The sequence below is a fragment of the Rhodnius prolixus genome, unplaced genomic scaffold, assembly GCF_049639745.1.
Source record: "Rhodnius prolixus isolate KJV_2025 unplaced genomic scaffold, Rpr scaffold_4, whole genome shotgun sequence".
Taxonomy (NCBI): domain Eukaryota; kingdom Metazoa; phylum Arthropoda; class Insecta; order Hemiptera; family Reduviidae; genus Rhodnius; species Rhodnius prolixus.
Genome location: NW_027411614.1, coordinates 29,778,040 through 29,795,017, shown reverse-complemented (window position 1 = coordinate 29,795,017; position 16,978 = coordinate 29,778,040). Strand labels below are relative to the sequence as shown.

The following is a 16,978-nucleotide window of genomic DNA, read 5'->3' as shown; positions in this document are numbered from 1 at the left end:
CACAAACGACGGTTCCGGACAGACAGATTTCTCTACAAACACGTGAGACGCTGAAATCGAAAGAGAAGGGTTTACGCTGCACAGCTGTCGGTCGTTAGGATTTGGCGCATGCACAGTTCTTCTGTAGCAGCATCAGTCTCGTTATTTAATTAATAGCCTCACCACGTTTTGTTTAATGGCTATGGGCGTGCACTTTTAAGTAAGAGTTTCCCAGTTCGAATCCCACGTGTAGCTACTTTTTATAAAGTGTTAATAGTAAAGTATATTTCACAACAACTAATTTTGTTATTGGACTTCGATCACTGTCTAAAGAAATAGGTGGCTATTAGCCTTACTATAGAAGCTGTTTGTTACAGAACGAAAATACACCAAAAATGAAGCTCCATTTTTTAAAATTAAGTAATTAAGATAATTTAAAAAGAAAATCTTTAAATAAATACATCTTATTAAATTAAAAATTTCTGTTTCAATTCCTTAGTTGGCATAAAGCAAATATTCAAAGGAGTAATGCCTGTAAGCTGTATTGTCAGATGAAAGAAAGAATAATGAAGAAAAAACTCTTGTAGTAAGAAATCAGTGATAAATAATGAGAGTTTTACTTTTTTTTTCTTTTTGAAACTAATTCCATTAGAATTTATTGTTAGCAAATCATACAAATTTATAAATTCCACGTACTACCTGAAATACTTGTCCCAACCAGTAATTGTGTCAAGTTTTGTGGTGGCTATAAAACCTTATCATCGTTCCATCAGTGATCGATTTTACCCGGTATACAGTTTTGCAAATAATGGCATACCTGCATTTCAACCGAATCTCAAATCTTGCCAACAATAAATAAATGTAGTTAGATGGTAACGATTAAATTAGTGCCATTAACCAAAAATCCTTATTTAACTCTATTTTCATTGACTCGGTTCGCTATCTAATTTATAAATGAGAATTAATAGTGAAAAACTTATCTTAAGTTAGCGAAAGTTATAATTTAAAAATAGTAAAGTAAAATTTTAGTTTACATAAGATAACATTTGGCCCCGCGATGTATCTAATCGAGTTATAGGATTAGTGTATTATACTCTTATTATACACTACAGATATGTTAATTGGTCGTCAGACATATAAGTTTTGATCACACAAATGTTGAGTTACAGGAGTATTAATTTTTTTCTGCATTTCAAAGCTTTGATTGCATCTAAAGTAATTAAACAAATAGGTTTAATACATCCAAGATTTAAATAAAAACACAGTATGTGTTTTTTTATGCGAGTTAATATCTGAGGTCATTGGCCCCGGATCTTTTTACAGTGACTGCTAGACTCCGGACAGTGTTTTCTCGTTACAGACAGCAATCCCAATCAACGGACAGTGAGCTGATATTCCTAGGAAAAGAAAATCAAAAGGGGCAACAGCTGGATTCGAACCTGTGATCTCTACGATGGAATCCAGTATTCGCTAACCACACAGCTAATCTCTTCCCTCCAATTATTACAATTTTTTAAAATAGGGTTTCATTTTAAAAACCTGATATTTTAAACTCAATTGCTGATATTTATCTGATAAAGTGTGTTCAAAAATAGAAAATGAGCTGCAGAACTCAATTTACACTTAACGCTTCAGTTTTGATGAGCACCTATTCATCACGAATAGGTATTCATTACAGAATCTAAATAAAGCAAAAGATTGTGTTCTTTAAAGGCATTATGAACAAGATTTGGGAGTCACTTTCAAAAGGGTGATATTTAAAATAAGTGTAAACTTGAAGAAATTGCTGAAAATAAACATCGTTTTATTGTAAGGCTAGTAAAAGTGTACAATTTGCACGCCACAAGTTAAAGAGAGACGTTTGTTATGAAAACAGTACTCTTAACAAGAAATTGAAATGGATTAAAAAAAATATATGAAAAGATATTTCCTACCAGACTAGCAAGTTATTGTCCTACAATGGTTAAATTAAGTGTAAATAAGGCATAAATACTGCACACTACAATAGAGTCACTCAAATGTCAAATTATTTGAATATCAGCTTGACTATTCAAGCCCATCAGATTCTGTGCAGTAATTTAAGTCCTAATTCATGACTGGTTACATATATGAAGAAATATCAATACCTCTCATGGTATTTCTTCAAAATTTATTACATTCATTTAACTAATTATCCTAATCCATCCATCTATTCCATCTAATTTACTTGAGCAACAATTCAATTTTAAAAACTTCCAGTTTTAAATAGTTATTTATTAATTATTTTACGTGGCAGTGTTTCTCTTAGTTTGTATTTATTTGTACAATATTTATATAATAATATTGTTATTTAGGCGTAAATTTAATCAAGAGTCTATTATTCTGCTACTTTAATGTCTTATTTTTTTTAATAATTTTTGTTTAAATTTTTACCAGCTCTAATAGGCGACAAAAAGTATTATTCATTTAATAATAGACAGCTTATAAAATTGGTGGTTCAATGTTCGACCGACAGATGTGGTTAGAACACATAAATATGTATGTATTTCAGACTAACTAACTATTGGTATTTGACCAATACATTTGAATGATTATCTAGATTACAAATTTCAATTAATAAAGTCAAAAGAATTTTTGATATGGAAATATTTATCCTCTAAATTAATAATATTTAGTCGTTTTACAATATGTTTCAACGACTAAAAATAAAATACTTTTGCATTTTTTAGTTAAGAATAAAATTACTTCAGAAAACAACCAGAAAATGACAAAATCAAATAAAACTTATTCCTCCTAATCATACAATTCAATTGTTTCACTTTTGCTTAATATTGACTGCCTCAATTAATAGTATTTAAACTAACTAATAGTATTTAGAAGCCCTAACTTTGGCTGCTATTTGAAACTCAATCATGATAATTGTTATCTATTTATTTTGTTGCCATTCTGATAAATATCTGTGTGGAATGAGTTTTTTGCCACCCAAAATAGCCTACTTATTATTTTGACTAGAAACATCTTTGCTAACTTGATGTTTAAGTAGTTTTTATGATGTGGGAATAGTTTGTATTTTAACGTTGGGTTAGTTTACAAACTTAGTGGCGTCCAAAGAAAGAAGATACGCCAACACTAGTCCATTTATTAGCCTCAACATACACACGCGCACAGAGTGACAGGAAATAACACACACGAAACAAAACAAGGGGAACTTAAAACGGATTTTTAGGTGAAAATTCAAGATCGAAAACCTTCTGTAAAGAGAAGAGTATTAGAAAGTAATTATATAATATATACTTAATGATTATATTATCATTTTATGTAAAAATTTATTTTTTATTAGTCCTACAATAACAATTTGACTATAAATGTACTAATTTTTCTAAGTATCCGTCGTCTCGCACTACCTGCTTTCTTGTACCAGGCTGCGCTTTTAATTTCAATGATAAACATTCTTGTAAGTCGAAAAGCTTCCTAATTTTTCTTAGAGTATTTTAAATGCAGCGGATGTAAACTCAAATATAATTTTAATAAAATTAATAAATTTAATTCCAAATTGTTTTTTGATAAAATTGTAACATTTATCATTTAATTTTATCGGCAATAGATAAAGAAAATCTTTTTTGAAGATAAATTCCTTTAACATTTCTCATTATTTTTCCACATTTCGAATACCAATGGTAACGGTACCCACGGCAACATGTGAAATTATTAATTTCGCTAAATGTCAATTTAAGCTGAGATAGCAGGTGAACAAGCGTGTAGTTGAGTGGAGGGAGAACTTGATGCCCTTCCCTTTCCGGCAACAGAGTCGATCCTGAGTTGGTCCTATATTCCATAGTTCTCGCATAGCTTCTTTCATTTATTGTCCTGCTGTTAAAAAGAGTTTTTAGTATTCCAGACACAGATTGTCCAAGAAATACTGGAAAGATTCGATATGATTTCTGTAAAACCAAACATCCTTAGTTTTATATTTCTTATTTCATTAATTGCAGTTCCTATTGTTCATGTGAGTATCATTATTTAATATAATTATAAATGTATAATTTTGAGTATTTATAGTTTTAGATTTTTATACAGGAATTTTTCCAATTATTACACTGGAAAAACGAATATTTAGCATTACTATAATATAATAATTTTAGCATGGATATGTTGAGATATTTATCTGCTGACAGAATTTAATGTTTTATAGGATTTTCGTAGTTTTCACTATTTTGTAGTTGTACGAGGGTCACAAATATTTAACAGAGGAAGGAATTAATAAATATTTGCTTAATGCATGTTTATTTTTTCTATCGGTAATTAGATTACGCAACTTTTAGTAAAGAAGAAATAACATTATAGCATTTCAAAACCACAACTTTCAAAGGTTAATAGTAAATTATTTAATCAAAACATCATGTAAATATTTGCTAATTAAATAAATATGAATTATCAAGATGTAATAATTTCTAACAGGCTCTAAAGAATCAAAATGTAATGCTGGTGAAAGGGATACAGCTTTCACCTCGCTACTACAATACACAATACTTCAATAAAGATGATTCAAAGCCTAAAAATAGGAGATTAAATTTAATTGACTATAACAATTGAATAACACTTACAAAGAAAAATTAAAAATTAAATCTTCCTCTTTCGCAAATTTATAGCCTTTCACTTAACCAATACCCTTCAATCGTGGTTTTTTTAAATTATATGATTAAAATCAAAATGTCTCGTCAACCACTAAGATTTTTTTTTTCTTTTTCTCCTGCTGATTTCTTTCGTTTCTCATAACATTGAGTTTTAATCGGTTTTTAGGATGAAAATAAAATCTATATTGTAAAATCTTTTGCGCCACTTCAGTTTTTAAATTATTTTGATCAGATATAGATGATATTTAGGAAGAATTTTCATTTTTTTCTTATCACCTCAGAATCCAATTTCGGATGAAAATTTAATTTATTAGATAAATCCTATGGGAGTAGTTCCTTTTTACATCTGAAATTTGCGAATGCCATTTCAAATAAAAATAATTTCTATAATTTAAATTTTGTTCATTATTTTTATTGAAAAGGAGTTATTTCGAGAGTAAAATAAGTGCTGCAAATATTGATTTTATACATTTGTTAAGCACTTACTAGAAAAGTATTAAATGACGAAATAATTGGATTTGTAAGATAATAATCACATATAAAGCTTCTTACTATCTATTGCAGGGATCTCAGAAGTTAAAAGTAACAAAACAAGTATATTTTGACATAACTATAGATGGTAAAGATGAAGGACGATTGGTTATTGGACTATTTGGAGAGGATGTTCCTAGAACTGTTGAAAATTTTTATAAAATAGTTACGGTTGGTATAAATGGTAAAACTTACGCAGGAAGTGTATTTCACAGGGTCATCAAGAAATTTATGATACAAGGTTTGTTATTATGCATTTTTATAAATAAGTAGTAAAATATTGGTCATTATTATTCTAAGTTGATTTGCCTAATGTTTCGATTAGTTTGATCAAATAGGATGGTTCTGTAAGCGCTTAGTTCCCCTTATAATTCCCATGTGTAATTTAAGTGGCTTTAATATGCCTCCATTTGTAATCCAAACGTTCTACTTATTTGTTTATCAGGTAGCTTTATTTGTACATAACAATGGATATTTTTAATTATTTTCTACTTTGTTTTTACTACTGAAAGTGTAGAAATCTCAAATGTAACAGCATTTCGAAATGAAGTTATGACAATGAAAAACATTTTGCGATTGATGTGCGAGATATTGAAACAAAAAATCTGAAAATGAAAATCAGTAGGCTCTTAGATAAGATTTCCTGTAAAGTACTTCAAAAAATTAACTTTTTTTTTACCCCAAAAACAGGTGGGATTAAAGAAGATGTATATATTTATGTAGTAGATATATAAATACACAGTTTTTCTTTGAAGATTGTAAATGACAAACCCGTAGAAATGTCTATAACTTTTATCAAACACATTTTCTACCGAAAATTTGTTTTTGTAGGGGATCTCAGGTTAAGCCATGTTTAGATTACAATTGAAGTGTCCCCCTTAAAACAAATGATGTGCCCCTGCTTAAAACACAAAGTGTACATTTAAAGTCATCAAGTGATAGGTTTTAATGTTGTCATCCGACCAATTCTTTCTGAGTTAGTGATGTTTTCCAGCCTTTACAGTGTTCTCCAGAAATATAAGTGTTTGCTTTCCATAAAGTACTTTATTATGGGTATTTTCACCTCCTTGTGAATTAGTTCATTCTGCAGTGACCCTAAAGCATTACGAATCAATTTATTTTTGAAAACTTGCAGCTTGTTCATTGCGTACGAGGCAAGCTAAGTTAGTTAATATCTGAGTATCAAAACATCTTTACATCTTCGTACATGAACGAAACTCGGAGCCGTTTTCGAGAAATTTCCAAATTTTGAAATTTGAAAACCCACTATATTTATATGGGTATGTAGTGTACAAATTTCAAAAGCAATTGGAAGAATTTCAGAGAAAATAAAAACAAAGAAAAAGAGAACAAACCAGTAAAGTTATACTTTTGGTTGTCGGATTTCCGTCGAAATCATTGTCTGAAAATAAAAATAGTATCGAAACCAAATACCAAAGTTAAGCTTCAATTTTGAGATATTCTGATCTTACACATAAGATGCAAGTTGTAGACAATTCACTCAAGCGATGGTACTAGATATTAAGTTAGTAATATTTGTGTAATATTCGGAGCAAAATGTAATTTTAATACAATAGTAGAATGCTTTCTTAATTGATCAGTATTTTATTACGAAAAATACTTTTCCATTTTGAAACGCTAGGAACCTCGATAGGGCAGCCTATACTGTTTAATGGCTCTCTTGCTAATCTTACTCAATTTCGATTCTTTGCCCCAAAAAAGGAGTGGTCAATTATGATGTCAAAATTACTTAAGTATTTTCTTATAAATTTTCTACCTTTTTTTTATAAGCTGCTTAATTTTTTCTTTATATTTAACATACAATTAAAAAAAAAGTACACATTTTTAAATAACAGGAGGAGATATTCTGAAAGGTGATGGCACAGGATCAACTAGTATCTACGGTGATTCATTTGCAGATGAGAACTTTAGAATTAAGCACACTGGAGCTGGATTTCTCAGTATGGCTAATAGAGGTAATGGAGAATCATTTAAATCCATTTAAAGATAATTTATAAGTATTGTATTAATGATTTAGTAGGTATACGATTTCTGTTTCTGAGAAATCTAACAGTTTATATTTTTAATCTTGGATTTAAGTGATAGTGAATTACATTTCATAGAGTTAAGTAACATAGAATTTGGTCTCCATCTTTGTCCTTGGAACGATCTTTAGATGCACGAATAGCTATCAGAACTTTACCTTCTCATTGACCTTTAAGCTATGAGTAAATGTTTAATAATTTGAAATATGTGGACAATTAAATAATTTCATAATGCTATCTGTAATTTTAAGAATTGCATCCATAAACTTCATTCCTTTCACTTGTAAGCTCACTATTTCTCATGAACTTTAAGCGATTAATTTAAAATCATCATTCTTCTGAGTTTGGTTTTTAAAACTGTTTATTGCAGAATAACCATCCGGACAACCACCTTCTTCATCTACAGATTGCTCGAAACTTTCAAAGCCTTAGCAACTTTATTTTATTTTTTAAGTTACGACCATTTTTAGCCTCCCTACTATCTCCAGAATTTAATTTCTTCTTTCGTGCTCTGCATTTAGTCAGTAAAGCACCCAATTTATTTTTGGAAGGGTTGGTGTAAAAATTACAACGTATCCATCAACCTTACAATACATAATACATAAGTTTCAGTCCCTAGTATCGTAACAGAATCCGGTCTACAGAATGTTCCTAGTTATACACTTACTTTTCAGTTCTTAAATACTTACTCAATTATGTCCAATGAGCAACTGAAATATATATTGACTAATAAATACATATTACATGCGCCACGATTACATATAATAATTATTGTCAAGAATTATTCAGTTGACTGGAATGTAATTGCTCTTTATATTGTTCGCGATATCGAATACTCTTTTATCTGATAGTTCAGAGTAATTACATTAATTTGATAGGCCTTTGTATTTAAGCTTCATAACTTCTTGAAAGATTACATTATCTAAAGTTACAAAAATTGGTTTACCATGCCGGCCGAGATTGTTCGTGCGCTTTTCTTAGGTGTTCTTTAACTCAGCCTCGATTACTAACTACAACTAAACTAGAAAATTTATTTAAACTTTTTGTTATTATATTTTTTTGTATTAACTACCATTTCATTCCTTTTCCTTTTCCAACATGATTTCCTTCAACCTTGTTTGTACTTAAATCTACAAAGTTCTAGAGGATACTAAAGTTTTAGAGAGAGTGCAGTTCAGAAGATTTAAAAAGTGTTCGTAGAAAATTAGAATTGATTTGTTTAAAAAACGAACCTAATATTGTAGTTTACTAAATTTCTATGCATTAATTGAATATAACTGATGTCTACAGGTCCTAACTCAAATGGATCTCAGTTTTTTATAACTACTATTAAAACTCCTTGGTTGGATGATCATCATGTGGTATTTGGCAAAGTAAGATGCTTTCTCAGTCAAATAATTTGTTTTTTTCTTTTACATATTTTTGAAACATCGATGAGACATTTAATTCAATTGTCATTGAATTTGATAAATGTTGCACAGGTGGTTAAAGGACAAAGAATCGTACACATAATAGAAAATTTGAAGACGGATACATCAGACAGGCCTTTAAAAGAAGTAGCAATTAAGGCTTGTGGAGAAATACCAACCCCAGAACCATTCTTCATTTCGAATGAGTAATCTATTAAGAGGCAAAGTTACATATGTTTTGTCGAGAGTATTTTCCTTAGTGTGTAATAAAAAAGGTTGAGATAGTTTTATGTTCCTTGCGCAATGTGGTTTATAATAAAATCCGCATTTTTTTATTTTTTGTTGCGAATTTGTAATTAAATTATTCTTTAAAATACCCAAGATTTCACATTAAAAATCTTTCTTTCAATTTATTCGTATTTTTATTTTTCCTAATCCTACTAGTTCTTCAGTAATTATAAATTTTTTAAGTAGACTCCCATTTTACTAACCGACAACCATTACAATAATTTCCCGGTAATTACTTATACACATCATTTTGTGGTTCGCAAATTATCTTTTTCCTTAAGTAGTAGTGGTAAGTCAAATGCTGTAAAAATAACCTTTTCACTTCGCTTAAAAGAGTTTGAAAAAGTAAAACAGTCCTTAGAATATTGATTATTCTGTTTTGAGACTCTAACGCTTAATAAAAAGACACAGAATGAATGATACAACTCACTTTCTCTTACATTAAGTTTAAGTGCTTATACAAATAATAATACTACAAAGTAGCTAAATAATCCCACTAAAAATGTAAAATCGTGACAATGGGTGAGTATAAACAGGGTATAAGAATATCGGCTTTTTGCAGAAAATACACTCATAATTTAGATTTTGTAGTAAATGACATTGTAAAATCTCTTATTTTCCAACAGATTTAAAATGTGTTGAAAGAGAAATAATTTGTAGCATTTCTGTTTAGAATAAATGATATGTAGAGTTTTAGTTGCCTTTAATAATATGCATGACAATTACTTTTTTTTTTCTTTTTAGTAAACAGATCTTATTCTTTGAAGCTTTTGAATAAATTCTGTTTAGTCCTTAAAAAACAATAATCACCACAATCAATTAATTTAGTTTCGTACACTACAGATAAAGCAATTGCTAGTTTAACATCGACCAGGCTGATGAGCGAAACGCTATTGTCATAAACTTTATATACATTTCTTAATTAGATTAAAACATTTTTATTTTCACATATTAGGCTCAAGAGGCCATAAATGTGGACCAGTAAAGAAACGAGTAGGTTCCCAGTTTGTAAACTATGAGCTTTCACTATTTCTTCCAATGCAAAAGCTCTTTATTTTTATCGCAGAATTATAGAAGGGTCTCTAGAGGTTTTTTAAGGATAAACTTTTGGGACAGTTCGGGGACAAAAATTTTCCATTGTTTTTATTTTCAAAAACTATTCAAAACCCAAATTATTAGATTTATCAGGTTTACACTTAACAATAATTGAAACAAACAATAATTATTACAAGTGATAAAATTGACCTCCGAGAAATAAAGGAGAACGATAACTGTTCTTAAATGGAATGCTATCTTAAATATTTTTATTATTTTCACATTTGTAATGTTCTTTTCTATGTTTTAGCTGGGATGATCTTCTGAAAGCCTCTGTTGTACCATTAGGAATGTCTTTTACAATATTGGGAATTTTTCAATGGTTCATGACAAAATTAACCATAGATTAAGAGCAACTCTGAAAAGACTTTCTTTTGAAGTTGTTTATTTACAATATTTTTTAAATTGTAATGATTAAATTTTATAATAAAGAAACAATATACGTACAAAATAAATATATACTGTCCTTAGATATAATCCGATATGTTATGTTAAAATTTATCTGTACCGGCTTAATTGGAAGGAAAGGAAGCATAATGAATGCTAAAAGCTGAACCTAGATTAATTAATTGCTTTATTGGAAAAGTATTATTGAATAGTTTTAAAAATCGCAATTAAGTTCAAGCAATTATGTTTCTCAAGTTTATGCCACAATTATGAAGTGCCCCCAAAAAAGTTTAATTTTATGCTACATTCAATATCTTATATAAAAATAAAAAAAAATCGTAATTCCCTCATGATACGGACAAAGACCACCATTGACTTTCATTTGAATTTATAAACTTGACTTTATACTGAATTATGAATTTGTGCCTATTTATTGTTCTATATTTAGAAGATGCTATAACTTGCGCAGGCGTTTTCCAATTTCGAACTCAAGGTCCTAGGTAACTCTTCGTGGGCACAACCATCCAGCATTGAATTGAAACATCCAGAATCCTCTGATGAAGTAATATAAAAATTTTAGGAAATTCTATTCATAAGAAGTCTCAGTTTATAGGCTTTAGCTAAATACTTCCAGCTCAATTATAATTTAGAAATAGAATTATTCTGACCCAAATGATCATAACCGAAAAGGGAACAAATACTATTATTTAGAAAAATTAATAAATTATTTGGTATTATAAATACAACTATTTCTGATACAAAGTGTTGGAATTGTTGAGAAATTTATTATCTCAATAAGATCTTTTCTTATTATAACTTTAAATAAATAACTTGGGACAAATCAACTAGATGTCTATTTATAAAAGAATATATGTATGCATGAAGTACAATATTGCCCAATGCAAAGTGAAAAAAATTACTCAAAAGAAATGTCCTGTAATCAAACTTTAAGGCAAAACTTCAGAGATGCAGCCCTCAGGTAGAGCTATTTGTAACCTACAACAAACCATACATTTCGATATTTTTGCCTTCTTAGTGGTTATCTCTTTGCCACCGGTAAGTGGAGTTAGTTCACAGCTTACGAAAAAAGATAATTTGACGAAATATTCAAAAAAATTTGTTTGGCCTTGAGCTAAAGGTTTCAGTTCTGCTTTTGATTCGGTGTGATGTATATTTAACTTATTGTTGTGACGGTGACCAGTTAAGCCTTTTGGGCCCAGATTATAGTTCTATTCAATGTATTATGAGAACCCGTCTGAATGCTTTTTCTGAATAAACATTTTGTATTCAGTTATTAGTAGTTTATAGTTGGGTTTTAATATGTTGCACTATATTTTACATAAAAAAGCCAGTCTGTTGGCTTTAATAGTTATTAGCCAGTTAACATTTGAAGTCACTCCTGCATCGCCTGCCCATATACATACACACCAGTTAAACAAAGAAAGAATTGAAGATGGTGCTTATATTGCAAGAGATCATGATCACATAATAGATGGAGAGCATCATTCTGAATTTGATCATGAAGCTATATTAGGTAAGAAATTTCACAAATTATAGGTTTACTAAAGTTCCTTCATGGCCGAAACTTTTGAGATTTGTTTATGGTTCATTAGGTAGTATCAAAGATGCGGAAGAATTTGATCAACTGGCCCCTGAAGAGGCAAAAAAGCGATTAAGAATTCTTTTAGGTAAAATGGATCTTAACAAAGATCAGCATATTGAGAGAAATGAATTAAGAGCTTGGATTCTGAGATCTTTCAGGTAAATAAATTCATTCCTAGTTATTCAATATATAAATTTTAAGATTAGATTTTTTTAACATTTACTGCGCTTATTATCAAAATAAGAAAAATCTCCAAATATTAACATAATATATAACTTCTTTTTTCCTCCTTAGCATCAAAAAATTAGTACCCATTAAGTTCAGTATTTGATATTCAAAAGCTGTGAATGCTTCCAGTAAACTTAAATGCGTTTGTATAATTTTAATAAATTAACTAATTTAAAAGTATTACATTTCTTAGGATGCTTACAGAAGAAGAATCCGCAGATAGGTTTGAAGATGCTGATGAAAATGATGATGGGAAAGTTACGTGGGAAGAATACAAATCTGATGCTTTTGGATCTGACGAGGAAGATATTCATAGTCATGAGGAGAGTAATGTGAGTGTATTTTATCAAAAGTTTAGCTCAGTTGTTAATTTTGTGATTTCGGTAGTTTATGGTTTACTTCTTGTATGTATGTTTATTGTTGAATGTTTCTTAGTATATTTCCAACTGTACTTTATTGTAGTTAGGACATTTAATACCTTAATTTTTAGGACTTTTTAACTTTTATTTTAGGACTTAATGTATTCTCATTTTATATAAATGAACTATCAAAATCTCTGCAGTACAACAAAGTTATCCTAATTTTACTTCATTGATGCTCTTAAAAAAATAAAAACTATATTAGTGTTTCTCCGCATTCTAGTTACAGATGATTAAAAATGATAAGTTAATGTTCGAAGCGGCTGATAAAAATAAAGATGGTGTCTTAGATAAAGTAGAATTTGTACCATTTTCGCATCCAGAAGAACATCCTGATATGTTACCACTTATTTTAAAAAATACTTTAGAAGATAAGGATAGTAATGGAGATGGAGAAATTGATTTCCAAGAATTTATTGGAGAAAAAGGTATTTTTTTTTTATGTTTTTTAAATTAACTTGAACAATCTCGTTTTTACGCACATGGTTTCTACAGATTTTAAAAGAGCAGTATTTGTTACGAGCTAATCTCGCTTTTCCTTTAAAGTAAAAATGAATTAGATACCAAAAATAACTTTAGTCAAGCACTCGTATTCGCTGAAAATAGACATAACCATTAGAATTTCTAAACTAAACAATTTATGAAACCAATTTTTTTCTTCTTTCCAATTTTTGTACTCAAACTATCCGCAGGAAACTTGTATGAGGGTTGTTTAATTGATACAATATACAAGGATATAAAATTGATACAAAATTGTGAGATTAGCAGTACGAGTTTTTTTTTTTATCAAATCCAGATTCTTCTTTTAATTCTTTATTCAAAATAATGACATACAACGTTCGACAGACCTAACTACTTTTCCATTTGTCTATCTTCTATACGAATTATCTAAGGGAAACAAATTTTTTTTTTAATTGTGTCCCTTATTAGTTTCGCCATTTTGATATTTTCACAATTTTTCGCTTCAAAAATTGTCCAAATATTTGAAGACATTTTTGTTTTTAAATCACATTATTGCAAATGAGAGAACTTACTTATATTTTTATACTTTTTAAAAAAGTATATTGCTCTCTTTTTTTCTGTTTAAGCCAAAGATCAAGATAAAGAATGGCTTCTAAGTGAAAAAGATAAATTTGATAATGAATTTGATAAAGACAGAGATGGAAAACTCAATGCAAATGAAATTTTATCGTGGGTCGTACCAAGCAATAGGTAAGCTATGCATATTATTTTCTCAAACGCTTTAAAAACTCACTCATCTCCGGTTTGTTTTTAAATCAAGTTAGGTAATTTTCACTACGATGCGAGACTTTCTGATAATTGATTTATTTTTTTCTAGTTATGCTTTTTTTTTTTTCTTTTTTTTTATCTGTATCAAATCGGAATTTACAGATATAATTTCTGTAGCAACTCATGTAACAGGGCGTTAAATTGTATTAATTTGAGTTCCTATGAACTTAAAAAGCGTAGCTTCTAAATGACTTTCAATGGTCTGTGAGCTGTCTGTCTATCATTTTATTGATAGTGGACATGCGTTGTTACTAGGACTTTAATTGTTTCAATCATCGTGAGGAGAATAGCCACTCTTTAAAGCCTATCATTGACAGAGTAAAGTTGCTAAACTATTATCCATTTTGTTCGAAGATTGATTTTCCTCCTTTGTAAGACATATTGTTGAGATTTGCTTCTTTTTTCCACTTTAAAATTAATTCCTTGCTTATTATTATTATTATTGTGATAAGGGGTGGGTCCTATCCTTGTTGTTCTCGAGTTACACACTGATTAACCAAATTTACTTTCGTTGCTATCTTTGTTAATTTATTTGCTGCTTAATATAACCTTACAGTTTATTTATATATTATTATGAACTTTGCATCCAGATCATGCTTGTTAACTTGTCACTGTTGCATGAATATTCTTCTGCATTTGGTAAATAAAGTGCATTTATTGCACACTACATATGTGTATGTAAAAGAAATTTACTGTATGATTTATTTATTTATTTCTAAATTACTAAGGGACCATACTAGTAACTTTAATAACATGTTAAATAAAGAATGATTATAATTTATTCCAGTGAGATTGCCGAAGAGGAAGTAAATCACCTATTTGCTTCAGCAGATGATAATCACGATAATTTACTTTCATTTGAAGAAATCCTTGAAAATCATGAAATATTTGTAGGAAGTGAAGCTACGGATTATGGAGAACAATTGCAAAACATTCATGCTTTCCAAGATGAACTGTAAAAGTAATCATTGCTGTCAAACAAAATGCATGCGCAGTAAAGAGAATTTTATATTTTAATATATTATATTAACGTATTGTGTATTTATATTTTTAAAGTATTGGAGACCTTGATCGAAAAATCGAGTCAGGTGCAGTTAAAAGCATGTGTAGCTATTATTGCAATGATTAATAATTTTTAGAGTTTAATAATGTGAGAAGTATTCGCCATCATTGACTACTCATTTGGAAAAAGAATTCGATTGATTAATTGTAACCTAAACGATGTCCTATGTGTTTACTAAATCACTCATACTGTTAGTATTAATTTAAAATGTAAAATTTAGGTAGAGTAGGTTTATATTTATAATAATAAGTTACAAAAAGATGCTTGCAACAGTGAAAAAATGAAAATTATTTTAACAAGCTTAATTTTTTTAATTACTTTCTCGAAAATTTTGACTTGATAATGAAAAGAAATAAAATTTTATGTAGTTCATCTACGCGAAGGTACTCTAAGTACTGTTAACGTTATGCATGGTACTTTTAAGCAGGCATGTGCAACCTATTAGACTGAAGGACCATTTAGATTTTTTTTTTTATTTGGATGTCCGCACCACTTCAGAAAAATGTTTTTAATGAGACTAGAATTTAATTTTTCTGAGAAGGATTCTTAGATAAATTAAGAGATATTATACTAAAGGGCCATATTTACCTGTCGTTCCGTTTTGGAGAAAATATGTTAAACAGATGAATCACATTATTTTATATCAATCACAAAAAAAATATATGTAATGGTTCAGAAGATTTTTAGAAAACGAATTTTAAGAAATGAAAAATCTAATGTATGTGATATTGCATTGTTTTATGAAGCGGAGAGTTTAAATAAACAATCTTCATCCTATTAGAAGGCGTAGAGTCGTATTATATTGAGTTTATTTCAGCATTAATGTGCAAGGGTCCTTTTTTTTTTTTTCTTTAAAACAAAGAAAGTTATAAGCAAAAGATTAAAGTTGTAACAGAGTAACAAATTTATTTATATTAATATAAATTTATATTATTTTATTCAAAGAGAGTAAAATGTTTTAATAAATTATTTAAATTCTCTTGGTTTGTTAGTTGGTTTTAATTCTGCAACGCTGAAGAACGGAATACGGGGGTATCCGGGCCTAGTTTAAAAGGAGTGTTTAAAATTTATATAATGAAAATTGACTAATTTCAAATTATAAGATGGAAGTTTATGAATAGTATTCAGAATGAAGGAATCAGCTCAGTGGTCAGTGCTGTGAACTCCACGCTGAGTTCTAGGGTTCGAATCTCTGTCCCTAGATTTTTTTTTTTTTCTAGAAGCCTTTTATAGCTCACTGCCCGATAATGGACATTGTTGTTTGTAACGACTGTCGTGAGAGTGGTCTCCAAAAAAGAACTTAATGACTTCTGATGACGAGCCTTTTAAAAAAATGTATTCGAATACTCAAAACAATATTAATAATTTTCTAGAATTGTACTAGTCACAAAAGCTCCTAATCAAAATAAAGTAGAGAAAGTAAAGAATGAATACAGAATGCTGACAAGTTCTTGGGATAATTTGGCAGAGCTGTGATAATTTTTGAGTTGGGGCTGTTCAAATTAAGAAATAATTTGGTAACTTAATTTTTCATAAGCAACTGTTTTCATATAGATATATATTATCATATATTTTTTAAATAATGCATTCAGTGTGCTGTAATAGTGGTATGTTTTGTATAATGAAACTTTAAAATACCGTTTTGTATTTTATTTCATGTATTCGGAATGTAATAAACGGACAAAAAACAAAAAAATAAATAAAAGTTTTTTGAAGGAAGAACTTTTGATTTCATTTTTGCGTTTTGAATTGCACTTACTTCATGTAATTTGTGATCACATCCTTTTTTCTTTTTTTTAAATATAAGTAAGTAAGGAATCATGTGGGTAGAATTCATGGACCAAGTTATACCAACTTAATGAGCATTAATCCTGCTCTGGTCCTTGGATTTTGTATTTGTTATTTTTTTTAATACAAGCAATTTGCAGCAAAGTAATGTGTGTGAATCTGTTTAGGAAACCAACCGTGAATAATACATAAATGATTTACAGAACGTTATTAAATAGGCCTTATTGTATCGTGGTGAAA

General features: G+C 29.1%; 2 protein-coding genes across 2 annotated transcripts; both read left to right on the top strand.

Moving 5' to 3' along the window:
• Window positions 1–3,751: 3,751 nt before the first annotated feature.
• LOC141456249 (peptidyl-prolyl cis-trans isomerase B-like) lies at window positions 3,752–8,986 on the top strand. Its single transcript, XM_074132044.1, has 5 exons — window positions 3,752–3,964; window positions 5,157–5,364; window positions 6,980–7,099; window positions 8,459–8,541; window positions 8,650–8,986. The coding sequence occupies exons 1-5, from the start codon at window positions 3,893–3,895 to the stop codon at window positions 8,785–8,787; spliced, it is 621 nt and encodes a 206-aa protein (XP_073988145.1). The 5' UTR covers window positions 3,752–3,892; the 3' UTR covers window positions 8,788–8,986.
• A 2,381-nt stretch (window positions 8,987–11,367) lies between these two features.
• On the top strand, window positions 11,368–15,068 carry LOC141456247 (reticulocalbin-2). Its single transcript, XM_074132038.1, has 6 exons — window positions 11,368–11,881; window positions 11,961–12,108; window positions 12,372–12,510; window positions 12,821–13,025; window positions 13,686–13,809; window positions 14,675–15,068. The coding sequence occupies exons 1-6, from the start codon at window positions 11,668–11,670 to the stop codon at window positions 14,844–14,846; spliced, it is 1,002 nt and encodes a 333-aa protein (XP_073988139.1). The 5' UTR covers window positions 11,368–11,667; the 3' UTR covers window positions 14,847–15,068.
• The last annotated feature ends 1,910 nt before the right edge of the window (window positions 15,069–16,978 follow it).

Excerpts from the sequence above, each read along its gene's own strand:
- LOC141456249 (XM_074132044.1), top strand. The coding sequence starts at position 3,893 with ATGATTTCTGTAAAACCAAACATCCTTAGTTTTATATTTCTTATTTCA. Across the intron at positions 3,965-5,156 it reads TTGCAGTTCCTATTGTTCAT|GGATCTCAGAAGTTAAAAGT; the intron begins GTGAGTATCATT and ends TATCTATTGCAG. Across the intron at positions 5,365-6,979 it reads CAAGAAATTTATGATACAAG|GAGGAGATATTCTGAAAGGT; the intron begins GTTTGTTATTAT and ends TTTAAATAACAG.
- LOC141456247 (XM_074132038.1), top strand. The coding sequence starts at position 11,668 with ATGTTGCACTATATTTTACATAAAAAAGCCAGTCTGTTGGCTTTAATA. Across the intron at positions 12,109-12,371 it reads TGGATTCTGAGATCTTTCAG|GATGCTTACAGAAGAAGAAT; the intron begins GTAAATAAATTC and ends TACATTTCTTAG. Across the intron at positions 13,810-14,674 it reads TGGGTCGTACCAAGCAATAG|TGAGATTGCCGAAGAGGAAG; the intron begins GTAAGCTATGCA and ends AATTTATTCCAG.